General features: G+C 43.7%; 1 protein-coding gene across 3 annotated transcripts in view; it reads left to right on the top strand.

Moving 5' to 3' along the window:
• ACACB (acetyl-CoA carboxylase beta) overlaps nucleotides 1–21,976 on the top strand; it is a 295,391-nt gene that overhangs the window by 25,089 nt on the left and 248,326 nt on the right. For all 3 annotated transcript variants that reach the window (XM_069759519.1, XM_069759501.1, XM_069759510.1), the window contains exon 2: nucleotides 2,029–2,554. In XM_069759519.1, the coding sequence (XP_069615620.1) occupies nucleotides 2,037–2,554 (518 nt within the window). In that variant the 5' untranslated portion in view covers nucleotides 2,029–2,036. The remainder of the gene's footprint in view (nucleotides 1–2,028; nucleotides 2,555–21,976) is intronic.

Raw genomic sequence — 21,976 nt, 5'->3', positions numbered from 1 at the left:
CATAACACCTTAGCAGTGCCACAGGCTGATTGCCTCCATGCCAAGCCGCATTGATGCAGATGGGGCCTGACAAAGTATTGAGTGCATTTACTTAACATACATTTCAGTAGGCCAATATTTCGGATTTTAAAATAATTTTTCAAGCTGGTGTTACAAAGTGTTCTAATTTACTGAGATAATGACTTTTGGGTTTTCATTGGCTGTACGCCATAATCATCAACATTAACAGAAATATACACTTGAAATAGATCACTCTGTTTGTAATGACTCTATATAATAAGAGTTTTACTTTATGTATCGAAGAAGTTAAGTTAATTACAGTAACTTTCTGATGATATTCTAATTTTATGAGAAGCACCTGTATATGTCCCCTCTTATGTAATGTCTTTTAACCACTGATGGCTCGAAAACTCTGAGGCTTTAAGAAATGACCTGCTCATTTTTCGTACTGCTTCCGCTTGAAAACAATACCACATATATGCTTGGAAGTATAGGGTTAAAGCAAAACCGATAGCAAGACTGCCAGATAGGACACTTCAGGAAAACTACCGCCAGCGCTCTTGTGAAGCAGCATTGCCTAGGAAAACTTGTCAGGTGCACTGGTGTCTAAAAGACGCCATGTACACATACTCTAAGATTGTTAGTCAAGCAGTTTTCTACTATACCTTTATAGGATGAACTATGTATGGATTGGAAGAAAGAAATATGTTCGATTTTTAAATAAATTCATGGTAAAATCTGACAATTTTTCATGTGGATTTTATCACTGATTTTTTTCACTGAGTTGTGATGGATTACAGGGAGTGAGATCCTTGGAGAAAATAAGTGAGTGAAATTGACAGCCTATAGATTACATATTGCACCACAGCTCAACTTCCATTTTTTTTACGCAACATCTGGATGAGATGTTAAAATCTGTGCAAACATACCCTTAGGACTTATTTACCCTTGCTTACTTTAGTATGTGCGTTCGTTAGTTATTCATTAAAAAAAAAATTGTTTGGCGCTTCATCCAGAAAACTCCGACGATTTTTTTCTCACTTCTCATTCGTGTGCAATCCGTTTTTTACAGAAGCAGCTTACCGCATAGCCGACCCCACACAGGGGTCGGGTTTCATGAAACCCGACTTTGCCAGAAGTCGTCGACTTTTGAAAATGAACGATCTGTTTCGCTCAACCCTACTTGTCACTGAACGGCATCCAGTTTTTTTTTCGTACACACACAGACTTGAATGGGCGAGCCTCATCCTATTTATTGTTCACTTGCAGTACCCCATTGAATAACATTGGTCCGAATGCTGTTTTTTTTTTTTTTGCTTTCTACAAATACTGTCATGTAAGTGATTGCTTACAATGCCACTCCCCTCTGCTAACTTCCTATTCTGAAAACAGGACGATGGATCACCTAATTTTCCCACAACCTGATTTACATGCGAGAGGTGAACATCATTGTAAGGACAGACTTATTTCCTGGTCGGTATATAAATTTCAGTGCCCTGACTGACCGTGAGTTTTATGATCCAGACTTACAATCTAATAGACACATATGAGGCTGTAAGTTCTAGTCATAGACCTGGAGTCAGTCTGGGTATTGCAGTCTGCATAGAAACCATAAAATACACTCGCGTCAACGCAGCCTAAGGCCTGGTCCAGTGGGTTATTTCACAGTACGTATGTGGACCACAATGCCTGGTATGACCTTGGACCTCCTGACCCATTCTTACAATCTCATAGAGACATATGAAGTCAGTAAGTTTGGGTCGGGAGACCCGCAGCCATTCCGGACATTGCCGTCCATACACAGACCTTGTTGTAAGCTCGTCTGAACCTGAAATATATTTCTAGAGCCCGTACATATCAAGAGTCCTAAAGGTTTTTTTTTTACTTAATAAATTACTAACATTTATGCACTTTTTTTTTCCAATGATCATATATGAAAACATTTAGTCAGCATTTTCTCTATTGGTGAAAAAAAAATGTTGCTGTATTAAACTTGTAGCATTACAGTTTCTACTGATTTATTTCTAGATCTCTGAATGGTGTTATTGACCTCATCTTCATTGCTGGCAGTGTTATGGCTCGTCTGGAAAACATGGGAGTTCCATTGTAAAAAATACAAACTATATTGTGATACACATGAGACGGTCATGGATACCGACAAGTCACGTACTGAAATTATACAGCTGGAAGAAGCTGCTGGGCCATCAGTACCAGAAGAAAGTTCTAAAACACAAATAGGAACTAACTCAACCAATCCTGTACAAAATTTAGAGTCGACATTAGCACTGACTGTCCCATCTCCTGCAAAATCAAAGCCGAAACAGTTAAAATTTGCCCCCTCAAAGCGAAATGATCCTGAACCAAAGCACACAAATATAAGGAAGCCACCTCTTTCTCGGTTTATTTTGGGCTCCTCTGAGGACAACTCTTCTGATGATGAGTGCGTTGTTGGCTCCTTCAAGACCTCAAGAAAAACCAGTCTAACCAGTAGTGGATCGCAGACTCCATCCCTGTCATCATTACCGGAAACAGAGCCATTGACCACGACTATAAGGTAGGCATTTATTTATATAATCAAACACAATATCTCAAATACAGATACCATAATATAATAGTAGCTATTAATCCCGGAGTCAAAACCCAGGACACAATGGATTCTATCCTATGGAGCTCCCTCTCCGTATCAACAACACGACAATATGGAGCACATAACCCCCTGAGGAAGCTGTTGTGAAACGCGCGTAGGGGTGCGTTTGTCACCCTCATGGATACAGATAAGGGTAAGATCTAAAGGCTGGTCTTATGTCTCTCTCCTTATTTGGGTTATAATACCTATATGGTCTAATAAAACTGAAGCCTATAATGGGAAGCTAACTTAGAGACTTAATGTGACTAACTTAATGTGTAGATTTATGGGATGGATAAAATAGAATGCACTGTCACTTTACACTACATATGGAAAAGAGGACTCTGTGTGGGCCATAAGAGAGGCCGGCGTCACACTGGCGTTTTAAACGGCCGAGTGCAATGCGATTTAAAAAAAAAAAAAAAAAATCGCATTGCACTCGGACCAATGTTAAGCTATGGGGCAGTTCCCACCAGCCAACTTTTTGTCGGCCGTTTTCCTTGGTCCGAGACAATCGCAGCATGCTGCGATTGTCTCGGACCGAGGAAAACTCTCGGCTCACACCCATATAAGCCTATGGGTGTGAGTGAGACAGCGCACACCACTCGGGTATCATCCAAGTGATGTGCGTTATAAGCGGACCCCAGCAATGGAGGAGATGGAGAAATTCATTTCTCCGCCTCCTCCGCAGCGGTGCGAGAGAATCGGAGCACAGACGCATGACATTAGCATATCGCATCCGATGCAATACGCCAGTGTGACGCCGGCCATAGTCTCATGTCCAGGTATCTGTTCCTGCGGTATCACCAAGTTTTGGTGCACCCTTAACTGTAATTGATTGCTCTGTTTTAATTAATTATTTATGATGTAGTATTGTGTGATAACTGATTGTACCAATAAAATATATATTTTTTATGATACTTCTTGTTTGTGGTTATATGCTCCATATTGTGGTGGTGTTGATTTCTTTATATAATGTGGTGCCCATGAGCATGTGCTCCTATGTAGAACAGGTTTGTTTAGTAGCTTTCCTTTCATCCTTGTTTTCTCATTCACACAAAAGTATTTCCTGAGTGATTGAGGAGATAAAGAGGTGAGTATATTCTGGGCTCGATTTACAGCTCATGCTGTCCTAGGCACTGAACCTACATGGACCCCTATTAACACCTTTCTGACATCAGATGTACTATTCCACCCATGTGACCCGGGCCAATTTGACCATGGATGGAATAGTACGTCTCAGCGATCGGCTGCGATCACGGGGGGATCGCGGCCGATCGCCGCCAGGTGTCAGCTGATTATCACTAGGTGCCAGGAGCGCTCTCAGCACTTTAACCCCCCGAAATGCTGCGTTCGAACAAGATTGCAGCATTCCGGAAGCCGGATCAGGGGCCTCTCTGCCTTCGCATCAGAGACCCCGCGGCGTGACCCGATCGCTGCCATTGTAACCTGACGTCGTCATGAGTGCAGCTCAGCTTCTATATCATGGAGATGCTGCTTCATCTGCAAGCTATAGAAGCGATCAACCTGCAAAAAATGATTGTCCCATAGTGGGACAAAGTGTAAAAGTCAGAGTAAAGTAAAACATTTTTTTTTAAATAATTGTAAAAAAATATATACTGTGTAAAAAAAAAAAAAAAAAAAAAAAAAAAAAAAAATATTCTATGACTAAATATTTGAATGAAAAAAAAATCTAAATAATAAAAATACACATATTTGGTATTGCCACATAAGTAATGACCCAACCTATAAAGCTGTCCCACTAGTTAACCCCTTTAGTGAACATCATAAAAGAAGGCAAAAAACAATGCTTTTTCATCATACCGCCGAACAAAAAGGGGAATATCATGCGATCAAAAAGATGGATATAAATAAACATGGTACCGCTGAAAACGTCATCTTGTCCCTCAAAAAACAAGCCCCCATACAGCTCCATCAGTGGAAAAATAAAAAGTTATAGCTCTTAGAATAAAGGGATGCAAAAATTATTATTTTTTATATAAAATAGTTTTTATTGTATAAAAGCACCAAAACATAAAAAAAAATCATATAACTGAGGTATTGCTGTAATCGTATTAACCCGAAGAACAAAACTGCCTTGTCAATTTTACCACACATGGTACGGTATAATAGCCCCCACAAAACAAATTCATGACCATCATTCCAACTCACAGAACTTGTGAATCTGAACAAACTGCTAGTGTCAAACCAGCTGGTTACAGAGTAATTACTCAGAGTTACCATTTAGTTTTTGAAAATGACAACTATGTATTGTGGAATCTCTTGTTACTATATGGCTCCTAAGAAACGGCTGAACAGATACAGATTGAAAAATTATTTGAATGTATGTTAGTTTGTGTTACTTTCCTAAACCTTTTTTGTTTTGCCATTTTTTTGCAAGTCAACCTTTATTTTGGTTACAACAGGAGCAGATTGTGTTTTAGGAACTCAAATTGTGCCATAACAGAAATCTCCGAACATGTTTTAGTTAAATTGCAGACCTGTCACAAGATAACAGTTCTAGACTTCACGTGTGACTGGTGCTTAGTTTACAAAGTACAAAAATAACACATTGACCTTGACGTTTACATTCTTCATTGTGCTGCCTGCGTTGCACAATGTAATTCTTGGCTACGCCGCTGCCATCACTTTGTGTGACGCACAAACAACACTAAACACTTCTAGTCCTCTGTTTGTGTTAACATTCTGCTGACTAAAAAGAAAAAAAAGTGCAATTTTATTTCCAGTAACTTAACCTATTAACCCCTTAATGACCGCCGATACGCCTTTTAACGGTGGCAGTTAAGGGCACTTAAACCACAGCGCCGTTAATTAACGGTGCTGTGGAAAAAGTGAACAGCGCCCCCCAGAGTCTGATTTTCTCTGGGGTCTCAGTTGCCGGGGGTAGCCGAGACCCCAAAAGAATATGATTCGGGGTTTTTTTACCGACCCCCTGGGTTGCGATCGTCGGTAATTAACCGTTTACCGGCGGTCGCAAAAAAAAAAAAAAAAAAAAAGCGATTTCCCATTTAATTTTTCTGTCCTCCGATGTGATCGCACATCAGAGGACAGAGAAATGAGGTCCCCGACAGCCCCCCGATACTCACCTGTCTCCCCCGGTGCTCTTCGTGGCTCCCGATGGGCGCCGCTATCTTTTTCCGGCAAAAAAATGGCGGGCGCATGTGCAGTGCGCCCTCCAGCCTGCACTCGGAAGATCTTTGGGGTCTCGGCTGCCAGGGGTAGCCGAGACCCCAAAGAACATGATCGGGGTCGGTTTTTACCGACCCCTGTTTTGCGATCGCCGGTAATTAACTGTTTACCGGTGGTCGCAAAAAAAAAAAAAAGCGATCTGTCATTCTCTGTTCTCTGATGTGATCGCACATCAGAGGACAGAGAAATAAGGGGATTCGGGGACCCTGTTATACTTACCGGTGTCCCTGGATCCTCCTGCGTCCCCTCCTGCTAGCCGGCTTCTTCATCAGGAAAGAAAATGGCGGGTGCATGCGCAGTGTGCCCGCCATGATCTTCCGGCCGGCAGCTAGAGGAGTTGGGGCTAAAATTAGGGTTAGGGTTGGGGCTAAATTTAGGGTTAGGGCTAAGGTTAAGCTTCTTTCACACTTGTGTCGGTACGGGGCCATCGCAATGCGTCGGCCCGACGTACCGACGCACGTTGTGAAAATTGTGCACAACGTGGGCAGCGGATGCAGTTATTTCAACGCATCCGCTGTCCAGTCTATGTCCTGGGGAGGAGGGGGCAGAGTTACGACTACGCATGCGCGGTCGGAAATGGCGGACGCGACGTACAAAAAAAATTACATTGAACGTTTTTTTTTTTTTGTGACGACGGTCCACCAAAACACAACGGATCCAGTGCACGACGGACGCGACGTGTGACCATCCGTCGGCAATACAAATCTATGGGCAAAAAAGGCATCATGCGGGCACATTTGCAGGATCGTTTTTTTGTCCAAAACGACGGATTGCGACGGATGCCACACGACGCAAGTGTGAAAGTAGCCTTAGGGTTGGGGCTAAAGTTAGGGCTAGGGTTAGGGTTGGGGCTAAAGTTAGGGCTAAAGTTAGGGTTAGAGTTGGGATTAGGTTTAGGGTTTGGATTAGGGTTGGCATTAGGGTTACGTTTGGGATTAGGGTTAAGGTTAGGGTTGGGATTAGGGTTAGGGGTGTATTGGGATCAGGGTTAGGTTTGAGGTTAGGGTTGAGATTAGGATTAGGGGTGTGTTGGATTTAGGGTTTTGATTAGGATTATGGTTAGGGTCGAGATTAGAGTTGTGTTGGGCTTGTGATTATCATTAGGGTTGTGATTAGGATTATGGATCGGGTTGGGATTAGGGTTAGGGGTGTGTTGGGGTTAGGGTTGGAGTTTTGAATTGGGGGGTTTGCACTGTTTAGGTACATCAGGGGCTCTGCAAATGCAACATAACGCCCGCAGACCATTCTATCAAAGTCTGCATTCCAAAATGGCGCTCCTTCCCTTCCGAGCTCTGCCGTGTGCCCAAACAGTGGTTTACCCCCACATATAGGGTACCAGCATACTCAGGACAAATTGGACAACAACTTTTGGGTTCCAATTTCTCTTGTTACCCTTGTGAAAATAAAAACTTGGGGGCTAAAAAATCTTTTTTGTGGAAAAAAAGAATATTTTTTTATTTTCACGACTCTGCATTATAAACTTCTGTGAAGCACTTGGGGATTCAAAGTTCTCACCACACATATAGATAAGTTCCTTGGGGGGTCTAGTTTACAAAATGGGGTCACTTGTGGGAGTTTCTACTGTTTAGGTACATCAGGGGCTCTCCAAACGCGACATGGCATCCGATCTCAATTCCAGCCAATTCTACATTGAAAAAGTAAAACGGCACTCCTCTTCCAAGCTCTGCGGTGCGCCCAAACAGTGGTTTACCCCCACATACGGGGTATCGACGTACTCAGGAGAAATTGCACAACAACTTTTGTGGTCTAATTTCTCCTGTTACCCTTGTGAAAATAAGAATTTGTGGGCGAAAAATAATTTTTGTGTAATCAAATGCGATTTTTTTTTTTTTTTTTTTTTTTTTTTTTTTAAATTTTCACGGCTCTACGTTATTAACATCTGTGAAGCACTTTGGGGTTCAAAGTGCTCACCACACATCTAGATAAGTTCCTTAAGGGGTCTAGTTTCCAAAATGGTGTCACTTGTGGGGGGTTTCCACTGTTTAGGCACATCAGGGGCTCTCTAAATGTGACATGGCATCCGATCTCAATTCCAGCCAATTCTGCATTGAATAAGTCAAACGGCGCTCTTTCACTTCCAAGCTCTGCGGCGCGCCCAAACAGTGGTTTACCCCCACATATGGGGTATCGGTGTATTCAGGAGAAATTGCACAACAAAATATATTGTTAAATTTCTGTTTTTACACTTGTGAAAATTAAAAAAATGGTTCTGAAGTAAAATGTTTGCCAAAAAAAAGGTAAATGTTCATTTTTTCCTTCCACATTTTCAGTTCCTGTGAAGCACGTAAAGGGTTAATAAACTTCTTGAATGTGGTTTTGAGCACCTTGAGGGGTGCAGTTTTGAGAATGGTTTCACACTTGGGTATTTTCTATCATATAGACCCCTCAAAATGACTTCAAATGTGATGTGGTCCCTAAAAAAAAAATGGTGTTGTAAAAATGAGAAATTGCTGGTCAACTTTTAACCCTTATAACTCCCTAACAAAAAAAATTTTGTTTCCAAAATTGTGCTGATGTAAAGTAGACATGTGGGAAATGTTATTTATTAACTACCGTATATACTCGAGTATAAGCCGAGATTTTCAGCCCAAAATTTGAAAGTGCCCCTCTCGGCTTATACTCGAGTCAAGGTGGGTGGCAGGGTCGGCGGGTGAGGGGGTGAGGGCGCTGAGGCATACTTACCTAGTCCCAGCGATCCTCACGCTGTCCCTGCCGTCCCACGGTCTTCTGTGCTGCAGCTTCTTCCCCTCTTCAGCAGTCACGTGGGACCGCTCATTACAGAAATGAATAAGCGGCTCCACCTCCCATAGGGGTGGAGCCGCCTATTCATTCCTCTAATCAGCGGTGCCGGTGACCGCTGATAGAGAAAGAAGCTGCGGCACCGAAGACCAGGCAGAGGGACAACGCGAGGATCGCCAGGACTAGGTAAGTATAGCATATTCACCTGTCCTCGTTCCAGCCGCCGAGCGTCGCTCCATCTTCCCGGCCGGCGCCTCCATCTTCCCGGCGTCTGCGCTCTGACTGTTCAGGCAGAGGGCGCGATGACGCATATAGTGTGCGCGGCGCCCTCTGCCTGATCAGTCAGAGCAGAGACGCCGGGAAGATGGAGGCACCGGAACGAGACGCCGGGAGCTGCAATCAAGGGAGGTGAGTATGTGTTTTTGTTTTTTTTTATTGCAGCAGCGGCGGCGGCGGCAGAGATTTATGTGGAGCATCTATGGGGCACAGTGAACGGTGCAGAGCACCGTATATGGCACATCTATGGGGCACAATGAACGGTGCGGAGCACCGTATATGGCACATCTATGGGGCACAGTGAACGGTGCAGAGCACCGTATATGGCACATCTATGGGGCACAGTGAACGGTGCGGAGCACCGTATATGGCACATCTATGGGGCACAGTGAACGGTGCAGAGCACCGTATATGGCACATCTATGGGGCACAGTGAACGGTGCAGAGCACCGTATATGGCACAGCTATGGGGCACAGTGAACGGTGCAGAGCACCGTATATGGCACATCTATGGGGCACAATGAACGGTGCAGAGCACCGTATATGGCACAGCTATGGGGAAATATGAACGGTGCAGAGCACTGTATGGCACAGCTATGGGGAAATAATGATCTATTTTTATTTTTGAAATTCACCGGTAAATGCTGCATTTCCACCCTAGGCTTATACTCGAGTCAATAAGTTTTCCCAGTTTTTTGTGGCAAAATTAGGGGGGTTGGCTTATACTCGGGTCGGCTTATACTCGAGTATATACGGTATTTTGTGTGACATCTCTCTCTGATTTAAGAGCATAAAAATACAAAGTTTGAAAATTGCAAACTTTTAAAATTTGCCATATTTCCGTTTTTTTCAAAAATAATAGCAAATATTATCGAAGAAATATTACCACTAACATGAAGGACAATATGTAATGAAAAAACAGTCTCTGAATCAGCGGGATCTGTTAAAGCGTTCCAGAGTTATAAACCTCCTAAAGTGACAGTGGTCAGAATTGTAAAAATTGGCATTAAGTACCAAATTGGCTCTGTCACTTAAGGGTTAAAGTTCTTTTTGTAATTATGGAAATTTATACAGCGATCAGCCATAAAAATGTTTGTAAAACCAACAGTCTAACATCAGCCAAGTCCTCTCCTTGCCACCAAAACAATTTTGAGTAATCAAGCCAATGACCAAACAAGACCGTTATGCTGGGGTTTTCCCGTTTTGGAACACCCCTGGAGGTTTTTTTTAAAACAACCTGTGAATAACTCACCTTTCCTTGTCCCAGTCCGGAGTCTTTTTTGCTGCTCTTAGTGTCTGATATTGTCTGCAGTGCTAATGTCCCTTCAACAGCACTTCGTAGTTACATAGGTTGAAAAAAAGATCTAGGGCCATAAAGTTCAACCTTTCTCCACCAATTGTACATTTTGTCACTAAATTAACTATAACCCACAATGTTATGGGTATTGAGGAAATCATCCAGCCCTTTTTTAAAAAGCTGTTATAGTGTCTGCCATTACTACCTCTTGTGGTAGGGCATTCCACAGTCTGACTGCTCTAACTGTAAAGAACACTTTCCTATTTAGCTGTCGGAATCACCTTTTTTCCACCCGTAATGAATGCCCCCTAGTCCTTAGTATGTGTCACGATAGGACCGGCGAGTATACTGGGACCCGGGAGCACCTTTACTGACCCTAGCACTAGGGTGCGCCCTAGCTCACCCTGTTACTCGGGATACCTCAGAAGGTGAGGATGCCGGGGCCTCCGCCCTTGCCCTGTCTCCAACTGCAGCCCTGCGTCTGTCCTCTTCCCTACCCGGGGAAGAGAGCTGCTACCGTGTTTTGCAGTACACCAACCCAACAGACAGGGGAACAAAGACAAGGGTAAAAGTAAATTCCACTCACACTAATATACTCTCACAAATTAACAAAGGTATTCACCAGGGTGTGAAGGACGGGGGAAGAAAATAAGGCAGTCGCACAATAAACTCCTCCAGCTCACCAGACACCAGCTCCTCACTCTCCAGGTCTATATAGCAAGTGCTAACTCAGACAAGGATCTGGCCAGAAGGCCTAGCTTTTATAGGAGAGAGGAGTGGCTAACCGAGCACAGCTGAATGCAGGGATTTGCACATGGCCGATTAACCCTTTTCCTGCTGAAAGAAAGCAAACATTTAATACACCAAAGAAGTGCTTCTTCTCAGCGGCGAAGGTTTTATTCTTGTGGCTAATTGGTGTATATTGGGGCATGTGAACTATACTGTGCTGACAGTTTTCATATGCATCGGAGACACTCACGTATACACATTGAAATCTATGTTGCTGTGCACATGTCAGCATGTTTCCACCGACCGTGTGACCCACACGTAGACATGTTCATTTTTTACCGGCAGCACGGGCCGCGAAACGTCCTGCACACGTGCACACGGATGACACACTGGGATGTCATCCATGTGACACGTCCCGGCACCTGAGTAGCAGCGGTACAGTAAGTGCTGGTCCCCAGCAGTGAGTGCCGAACACGGCTCTTATCATTCTCCCCTGCTCTGCCAGCGATGAGCGTGAGCAAGGGATAATGATGAGTTATATTCAAGTGATAACAATGAGAGCAGACAGCACCTGATGGGAGTATTCATCACCTTCTGCCTGCGCTATAAATAAATAAATAAATAAAAAATCCGACGTGGGATCCCCTTTATTTACTATAACCAGGCAGGCAAGACTCACAGCTGGGGGCTACAACCCTCAACTGTCAGCGTTAGCAAGGCTGTTATTAAGATTAGAGGGGTCCCCACGCTGTTTTTGATTTTTTAATTATTTAAATACATTTTTTTTTAAAACGGCTTGGGGTCCCCCCATTTTTGACAACCAGCCTTGCTAAAGCAGACAGCCGATGGCTGGTATTCTCAGGCTGGTAAGGGGCCATTGATATATAGCCTACCCCCACCCTAAAAATAGCAGCTCACACCCGCCCAGAAAAGGCACATCTATTAGATGCACCAATTCTGACACTTTGCCCAGCTCTTCCCACTTGCCCTTAGCGGTGGCAAGTGGAGTTCATATTTGTGGGGTTGATGTCACCTTTATATTGTCAGGTGACATCAAGCCCACGGCTTAGTAATGGAGAAGCGTCTATAAAGACACCTCTCCATTACTAGTCCTATAGTTATATGGTAAATAAAGACACAGCAATTATAAAGTCCTTTATTAGAAATAAAACACACTTTTTCATTTTTATTTAAAAATGGCAAACACGGTTATACTCACGTCAACGCCCATTCCACTGAATCCCTCGTCTCATGTAGTAAAACAAAAATAAAAAAACAATATCCCTTACCTGTCTATTGTTCTGTCCCACGCCGTAATCCATGTCCAGGGGATAAATAGTTTTCAACCTGGACTGTGCCACGATGCGAACGTCCAGGCAGAGCACCACCGATGAATGAGCTGCTGCGAGTGCAGGGCATCAGTGAGTAGTGGTGACATCATCGAGGTTACCGTCGGTCAGTGAGGCTGCGTTCACAGCCGGGCTGAACTGTGTTGACCTCAGCACCATGGGAAAAAGTCAGTTTGTTATTTATAAATAAAAATAGAAAAGTGTGTTTTATTTCTAATAAATGACTTCATACTTGCTGTGTCTTCATTTACCATATAACTATAAGATTAGTAATGGAGAGTTGTCTTCTAGACATCTCTCCATTAGTAAGCTGTGGGCTTGATGTCAACAGACAATACAAAGGTGACATCAACCGCACAAATATGAACCCCACTTGCCACCGCTACAGTGCAAATGGGAAGAGCTGGGCAAAGCACCAGAAATAGGGCATATAATAGATGTGCTATTTCTGGGCGGCTTTGGGCTGCAATTTTTTGGCCTATATACATGGCACCTTACCAGCCTGAGAATATCAACCCCCAGCTGTCTGCTTTAGCAAGGCTGGTTGTAAAAAATGATGAGGACCCCATGCCGTATTTTTAAATTATTAAAATAATTAAAAAAAAAAAACTTTGTGGGGACCCCTCTATTCTTGATAACCTTGCCTTTCTAAGGCCGGGATCACACATGTGAGAAACACAGCCGAGTCTCGCATGTTAATACCCAACACTGCACCTGGCACTCGGGAGCAGAGCGTACATCTGCATGTATTGCTATGCGGCCGCACGCTCCGCTCCTGAGAGCCGGCAACAGTGCCGGGTATTAACATGTGAGACTCAGCCATATTTTACCCTTTGCCACGACAGCACCCCACATGAGAGAGAGGGATCCGCCCATAGGAACAGGAAACCTACAGAATAAAAGGAGGCGGTCCCCTCTCCTCCTCAGTTTAGGTTTCCTGTTCCTATAGGAATCCCAGCTTACCTACAGAAGAGGTAGGCCATGCACCCGCCTGCGTCGGTCTCTGTGGGAACGGCAGGGACTGCGGTTCCAGAAGCAGCGGCGGGGGAGCCACTGTGTTCAGCTTCCCCCCTCGTCTGGTCAGTAGCCATGGTCCGGGTCCGGTCACCGCTGGTCCGCCCGGCTCCATGAGGGCACGCGCGCTCAGCGGCCGGCTAAATGAATACAGCCGCCACATGGAAGGAGGAGCGGCGCGTCTAACCCGGAAGTCGCTGGAGCACTTCCGGGTTGGGACCGGGGAGGCAGGAGTTTCGGCGCCATATTTAAAACTGCAGCGCTAGCGTCGGCCGGTGTGTATGTGAGTATGGCTTCACGGGCCGACGAGACGCACCTTGCTGTGACAGAGCGCTCTCCTAGTAAGGAGAAAAGCGCCAGGAGCAGCACTAAAGATGGTGGTCGACAGGAGCGATCTTCCACCAAACAGAAAGATCCCCCAAAGAATCCGCCTCCAGATCCGGTACCTGTCAGCTTCTCTGGGTGAGTTTAAAGAATCCTCTACCTATATGCTGATATATGTTCCTCCTGTGTCCCCTTCCTTTAGACTAGGAAAAAGACACACAAATCCAAGCACAAGGAGTGTGCTTTATGTATGCAGCCTCTACCGGATTCTTATATGAAAAGGTTATGCTCAGATTGCATCATGCTAACCTTACGTCAGGAAAATATAATGACTCCATCTGACGTCAGAGCCATGATTCGGGAAGAGATGCAGGGGTTGGCTGTTGTGAATTCTGTTGTCGGGCTCCCTCGTGTGGTCATGAATGGTACTTCGGCTGGTTCTGTCCATGGACTTCCTCTGGTGGGTGTTTCTGAGTTTCACAGGTGACGAGGTTAATTCGTTAGCTGCTGCTCTATTTAACTCCACTTAGATCTTTGCTCCATGCCACCTGTCAATGTTCCAGTATTGGTCTGTTCACTCCTGGATCGTTCTTGTGACCTGTCTTCCCATCAGAAGCTAAGTTCCAGCTTGTATTTCTTTGGTTTGCTATTTTTCTGTCCAGCTTGCTATTTAATTTGTTGTCTTGCTTGCTGGAAGCTCTGGGACGCAGAGGGAGCGCCTCCGCACCGTGAGTCGGTGCGGAGGGTCTTTTTGCGCTCTCTGCGTGGTCTTTTTGTAGGTTTTTGTGCTGACCGCAAAGTAACCTTTCCTATCCTCGGTCTGTTCAGTAAGTCGGGCCTCACTTTGCTAAATCTATTTCATCTCTGTGTTTGTATTTTCATATTTACTCACAGTCATTATATGTGGGAGGCTGCCTTTTCCTTTGGGGAATTTCTCTGAGGCAAGGTAGGCTTTATTTTTCTATCTTCAGGGCTAGCTAGTTTCTTAGGCTGTGCCGAGTTGCATAGGGAGCGTTAGGCGCAATCCACGGCTATTTCTAGTGTGTTTGATAGGTTTAGGGATACCGGTCAGCAGAGTTCCCACGTCCCAGAGCTCGTCCTTATTATCAGTAACTATCAGGTCATTCCGTGTGCTCTTAACCACCAGGTCCATTATTGTCCTGACCACCAGGTCATAACAGTTGGCGCATGCTAGTAGCACCAGTTCCCGCCAACCTAGCAAGTCCCCATCTCCAGAAAGCCCAGAGTCAGAGGGGATACATAAGTCCTCAGACAAATCGGAGTCTCGGCCGAGTTCATCCGAAGATGAAGGGGGGCTGTGTCTGCCTAACAGCAGCGTGGACAACTTGGTGAAAGCAGTCAGAAGCACAATGGGGTGCCCAGACGAGAAGGAAAAAAAATCAGCTCAGGACATCATGTTCGCGGGGTTAGGACAAAGGAAACGTAGATCCTTCCCCGTGGTTACCACTGTTAAAGATTTAATTAAAAAGGAGTGGGATAGGCAGAGCACAAGAGGATTCCTACCATCATCCTCTAAAAGACGATATCCCTTCAGTGATGAATTCTTGGTCAAAGGTGCCAAAAGTTGATGCAGCAGTAGCCTCAACCTCCAGGCAATCGGTCTTGCCAGTTGAGGATTCGGGGATGTTAACTGACCCATTGGACCGAAAAGCAGAGGCCCTGCTTAAAAAATCATGGGAGGCCAATACAGGGGCATTCAGGCCAGCCATCTCTGCTACCTGTACGGCGAGATCGCTGCTAGTATGGATGGAACAACTGGAGGAGCAGATTAGAGGTAGAACTTCAAGAGAATCAATTCTACCACAGATCCCTCTAATGAAGGAGGCTGTAGCGTTCCTGGCGGATGCCTCGGTGGATTCGCTACGCCTAGCAGCCAGGTCAGCCGGCCTAGTGAATACAGCCCGGCGAGCACTCTGGTTGAAGAACTGGAAAGGGGACGCACAAGCAAAGGCAAAACTTTGTGCGCTCCCCTGCCAGGGTGAGTTCCTTTTTGGAAAAACACTGGATGAGCTTTTAAATAAAGCGGGAGAACGGAAGAAGGGTTTCCCTAACCAATATCTTCCGTCTTACAGGAGAGCATTCAGGAGACGACCCTTTACCAGAAAACCGTTTGAGCAAAGGGATCGCTGGGAGACAAAAGACCCTAAGCAAAAAGGTGCTCTGTTTAGCGGATCCTACAATTCAAAACGTGGCAAGTACCGCTAACCTTGAAGTGGGCGGTAGACTAAAAATTTTTCTATCTAAATGGGAACACATAACATCCAGCCGTTGGATTCTGGATATTGTTAGAGATGGTCTAAAATTAGAATTTATTAAAATCCCTTGGGATTCTTTTTTAGTAACATCACCAAAGGGACAAGAACAACAAGAGGCTCTAGAGTCTGAGATCCTATCTCTTCTATCTAAAAAAGTGTTGGTGGAGGTTCCCCAGGATCAAAAAGGAAGGGGATTCTACTCCCCTTTGTTTTTGATCAAGAAACCAGATGGTTCATTCAGAACCATCATAAATCTCAAAAAATTAAATTCCTTTTTCCGTAATCATACTTTTAAAATGGAATCTATTAGTTCTGCCATCAAGCTTTTGTTCCCTAGGTGTGTCATGGCTGGAATAGACCTAAAAGATGCAAGAAAAGAGGAGGGGGGGGAGAGGAAAAGTTAGGAGCTTGACACGCCGAGATATGCATCTGTAAGCCGTTGCAAATGAATGTAACTGGTGGGTGCAGTACCTGCTGGTGATTTCAGCTGAAGTAGAAGAAAGGAAAAGGGAATATCCAGCACGTCCATCCAGTGTAAGTAAAATATCCAAAATTTATTGAAGCATTTTAAAAAACAATATTACTTACTTTAACTTCTCTTCAGGAAGAAAATTTTGCCGAGAATAAAATAAAGGACGAGGATGTGCAGGTGCTTTCATCTAATCCGGCATATTATCCCCTCCAATCAAGGGTTCCTGCCTTAGACCTTTTTCAGACTCTGGTCGAACAAGATTTGAAAAAATTACATGCTGAAACCCGGAGTGCAAACCACCGAAGTAACCTGAGTACAGACCAATCTCAGGCTGTTAGAGATTTACAACGTAATTACAACTTGACAGTCCGCCAGTCAGATAAAGGGGGCTGTATAGTAGTCATAGACACTGCTTTGTATTGTAAGTTGATAATGTCTATTATACAGGATACTAGCACATATACTTTAAGATCTGACCCCACTTTATCCTTTAAATATGACATGACTGAAATACTCAATAAAGCACAGAGATTGGGGGTTATCAGCAATAAGATTTACAAATGGCTATTGCCTGAACATTCAATTACTCCCATTTTCCATGGGCTCCCAAAAACGCATAAAAACGTTTTTCCCCCACCGTTACGACCTATAATTTCTGGGATGGGTTCCCTTAATGAAAACCTCAGTCATTTGATTGACGAGTATCTCCAACCTTTGATCCCAAGAATTCCAGGGTACCTTAAAGACACCTCAACAGTTTTAAAGGTTTTTGATACTTTTCAATGGTGTCATAATTATTCTTTTGTATCTTGCGATGTCACAAATTTATATTCATGCATTCCCCATTCTTTGGCTATGACAGCAATTGAACATCATCTAAGTAAGTATAGTAGCTATTCAGATTCATTGAAATGGTTCATTCTTGCGTCTCTACATTATTTACTTAAGCATAATTTTTTTATGTTTCAAAATGAGTACTTCATCCAGACCATGAGTGCTCCTATGGGGTCTAAATTCTCCCCATCTTTAGCCGTTTTATTTATGGCATGGTGGGAAGAAACCTACATATTCACAGATGATAATCCATTTCTCCCATACCTCAATTGGTATGGGAGATTTGTGGATGATATTCTGCTAATTTGGCAAGGGGGTGTGACTAAGTTTTCTGATTTCATGCTCTATTTGAATAATAACAAGTGTAACCTGCGTTTTACCAGTGGCATTCCATCGGACGAGGTTTCATTTTTGGATGTGCTTCTTACAGGCAGCAATACAACACATAGGGTTAATACTTCTCTTTATAGAAAAGACAATTCTGGAAACACAATCCTGATGTCTTCAAGCGCACACCCTCGACACAACATTCATGCCATTCCTAGGGGTGAGCTCACGAGAGCGAGAAGAATTTGCTCTAGTGAGGAAAGTTTCCACAAGGAAAGTCATCTTATTTCTGATAGATTATTTGATAGGGGATATAAACAATCTAATATAAGACATGCATTCAGACATGTTTCCAAAATTCCACGTGCTGATTTATTGTATTCTGACAGTGAAAATGCAAGTGCCGCTCCTGAAACGCAGATTACTTTTTCTACCGCTTATAGCAGTCAGTACAATAATATTAAACAGATCATTCTTAAATATCTCCCTGTAGTCAATCAGGATAAATCTTTATGCACAATTCTTCAGAATGGATGCAGAGTAGTGGCCAGGCGAGGTTGCACACTGGGGAATATTTTGTCTCCCAGTATGGTGCGCCAGAAAAAAACTCCCACATCATGGCTATCGATAAAAGGTTTTTTTAAATGTTCTGGCAACAGATGTAATGTCTGCCAATTTGCAGACAACAAAAGAACTACTTTTTCCTCGAATCACAATGTTACTTATAATATAAAATCATTTATTAATTGTGATTCTGACCACGTCATATACTGCATAAAATGTAAGGCTTGCAACATTTGCTATATAGGTTACACCACAAGGAAAATAAAAAAAAGAATTTCAGAACACATAGCAAATATAAATAACAATAATTCAGGCTATTCTGGGGCTACGAAACATTTTATTTCTGTACATAAAGGAGACCTATCAGATTTTTCATTTTTTGGCATAGAAAGGGTTAGTCACCTAGAGGTGGAGATTGGAAGAAACAATTAGCACTGCGGGAAGCCTTTTGGATTCTGACTTTAGACACTAAACATCCACACGGTATGAATTACAGGAATGACCTTTTTTACATATATTGAACTAACAGATAGATCTTGCGGCAATTTAAAGTATATATTTATGCAATTTCAGTGTATTTGAAATAGGAGAAAAAAGTCTTGTTATGTGTGTTTAGCTGCAGCTTTTTTCAATGCAATTGATTGCTATGTCTGTGATTGGTTCCTTGGTATATATAAACCTGTTCATCTATATGGTATTAGTTCCTATGACTAAGGGCGCCGTGGTGCGCCAGAAACGCGTCAGGCAGAGAGAGTCTCCCTCTCTCTTTTTTAATATTGTTTTTTAAAATGCTTCAATAAATTTTGGATATTTTACTTACACTGGATGGACGTGCTGGATATTCCCTTTTCCTTTCTTCGACCTAAAAGATGCCTACTATCATCTTCCCATACATGCCGAACACCAGCAGTACCTAAGGGTAGCAGTCATCCTGGCAGGACAGGTTCGTCACTTTCAGTATGTAGCAATGCCCTTTGGGCTTTCTATGGCTCCCCGCATCTTTACAAAGGTGATCCTGGAAGTGAAGGCTCATTTACGCCAGCAGAACACTCTGATAATACCCTACCTGGATGATTTTCTTGTTATAGGAAATTCCATAACCCAATGTAAAATGCGGTTATCTAATGCGATCTCATCCCTGCAGGAATTAGGTTGGATCGTGAATTACGAAAAATCCAGGCTGAATCCAGACACCATTCAAATATTTCTAGGAATCCAGCTAGATTCAGTAAGTCAGAAAAGCTTCCTCCCGCATTCAAAGAAAGTAATTATACAATCAAAGGTGTCAGAGGCAATGTCAAAACCCTTCATGACCCTGAGGAAAGCTATGTCCTTGCTAGGATCGTTATCCTCATGTATACCAGCTGTACCGTGGGCTCAATTTCATACCCGCCAATTACAGTATGAAATATTGTCAATCCAAGGGAAAGGACGACATCTGGAGAGTAAATTAACTCTTTCCAGAGATGTGGTTGAATCCCTAATCTGGTGGTTAGACATAGATCACCTTTCAGAGGGTGTACCATGGATGATAAATCCCACTAAAACGATTATCACTGACGCCAGCCCTATGGGTTGGGGTGCACATATGGAGGATAGTCTGGTCCAAGACACCTGGAATCAGGCAGAGTTAATGTGTTCTTCAAATTGGAAAGAATTAAAAGCGGTAGAATATGCCCTAAGTCATTTTCTTCCACAGGTTCAGGGAACGCATGTGAGAGTTCTATCGGACAATTCCACCACAGTGGCATACATAAACCGTCAGGGAGGTACGCGATCAGGAACCCTGATGAACGTAGCACCAAACATCTTCCAGTTGGCAGAGTTTCATCTTCCATCCTTAACAGCCCTACACATCAAAGAGGCAGAAAACACCAAAGCAGACTACCTCAGTCGAAACAAGCTAGGCCAAGGAGAATGGACTTTAAACAGAGACATATTCAGGATGATAACAAAATCATGGGGCGTACCCCAAATAGATCTGTTCGCCACAAGGGGCAACAGACAGGTAAAAAGGTTTGCTTCCCTGAACCTCATGGATCACCCAGACATGTTGGACTCCCTTCACCATCCTTGGAGCTTCAAACCAGCATACGCCTTTCCTCCGATGTCTCTGATACCTCTAGTGATCAGGAAGATCAGGAGGGAACAAGCCAGAATAATCCTGATTGCGCCCTTTTGGCCAAAAAGACCATGGTTCTCTTGTCTCCAGAGCATGTCTCTATGCGATCCATGGATCCTTCCATTACACAAGGAACTGCTGTCTCAGGGCCCATTTTTCCACCCGCAAGTGAAAGGTCTTCACTTGACGGCGTGGAATTTGAGAGGCAGTTATTAAAGTCAAGGGGGTTCTCAGAACAACTGGTTAACACCCTGTTGTTAAGTAGAAAAAGATCTACCACCCTATTATACAGTAGGGTATGGAAAAAATTCTTAAATTTTCATACAAGACCGTTCACTAAACAAATCCCGGTAATTCCTATTCTAGAGTTCCTACAAAAAGGTAGAGAATTAGGTCTATCGGTAAACACCCTGAGGGTTCAAGTCTCAGCATTAGGAGCCCTATAAGGAGACAACATAGCAGCTAACAAGTGGGTCTCCAGGTTTATTAAGTCTTGTGAACGTAGTAATCCGGTCCATATTCCCCATCTACCTCCGTGGGATTTAAATTTAGTTTTAGAGGCCTTAACTGGCTCCCCATTTGAGACACTAGATTCCATACCTCTAAAGATCGTAACATATAAAGTAGCCCTAACCTCAGCTAGAAGGGTTAGTGACATCCAGGCCCTATCGGTAGACCCGCCTTTCTTACTGGTATTTCAGGATAGAATAGTCTTAAAGCCTGACCCCTCATACCTCCCTAAGGTGGCATCCACCTATCACAGATCTCAGGAAATATTTCTGCCTTCCTTTTTTGATTCACCTGTAACTCCAGAACAACATAAGTTTCACACCTTAGATGTCAGAAGAGCCATCCTGACGTATATAGAGAGGTCTCAGACATGGAGGCAGAGTAGGGCTCTGCTTGTCTCCTTTCAGGGCCACAAGAAAGGACATGGGGTCACAAAAGCTACCATTTCTCGATGGATCAGAGAAGCTATCTGTCTGGCCTACACATGGAAGGGCGAAATCCCTCCAGTGGGGATAAAGGCGCATTCGACACGAGCCATGGCTTCCTCTTGGGCGGAACAAGCAGATGTACTGATCTACTTAATATGTAAGGCCGCAACCTGGTCCACACCTTCTACCTTCTACAAACATTACAGACTTGACCTTTCTACTTCCTCTGATCTGACTTTTGGTAGAGCTGTCCTTAGTACAGTAATCCCACCCAAATAATGACTCTCTGAAAATCTCTCATGTGGGGTGCTGTCGTGGCGATGGGTAAAAAGCCGGATTACGTACCGGTAATGCTCTTTTAATGAGTCCACGACAGCACCCATGTATTACCCTCCCTAAATTCTGCACAGTTCTTTCCTTTAAGTTCACAAGTAATGGTTGTATAGAGTTAAGAAATGTATGTGACTGAATAAGAATGAATACTAACACTTTTGCGGTTCCCTTTTTATACTCTGTAAACTAAACTGAGGAGGAGAGGGGACCGCCTCCTTTTATTCTGTAGGTTTCCTGTTCCTATGGGCGGATCCCTCTCTCTCATGTGGTGTGCTGTCGTGGACTCATTAAAAGCGCATTACCGGTACGTAATCCGCCTTTTCTCGCATGTGTGACCCTGGCCTAATGCTGACAACTGAGGCTTCCAGCCCCCAGCTGTGAGTTTTGCCCGGTTGGTTATCAGAAATACAGGGCAAGCCAGACCGGATTTTTTACATTTATTTATAGCACAGTCGGCCGCCGCCTGATGTTGCTGTTATCAGTTGAATATAACTCTCATCATTCTTCCCTGCTCACGCTGATTGC

Source organism: Ranitomeya imitator, chromosome 1 (genome assembly GCF_032444005.1).
Source record: "Ranitomeya imitator isolate aRanImi1 chromosome 1, aRanImi1.pri, whole genome shotgun sequence".
Taxonomy (NCBI): domain Eukaryota; kingdom Metazoa; phylum Chordata; class Amphibia; order Anura; family Dendrobatidae; genus Ranitomeya; species Ranitomeya imitator.
The sequence above is the reverse complement of the archived record's forward strand: the minus strand, read 5'-3'. Positions and strand labels throughout refer to the sequence as shown.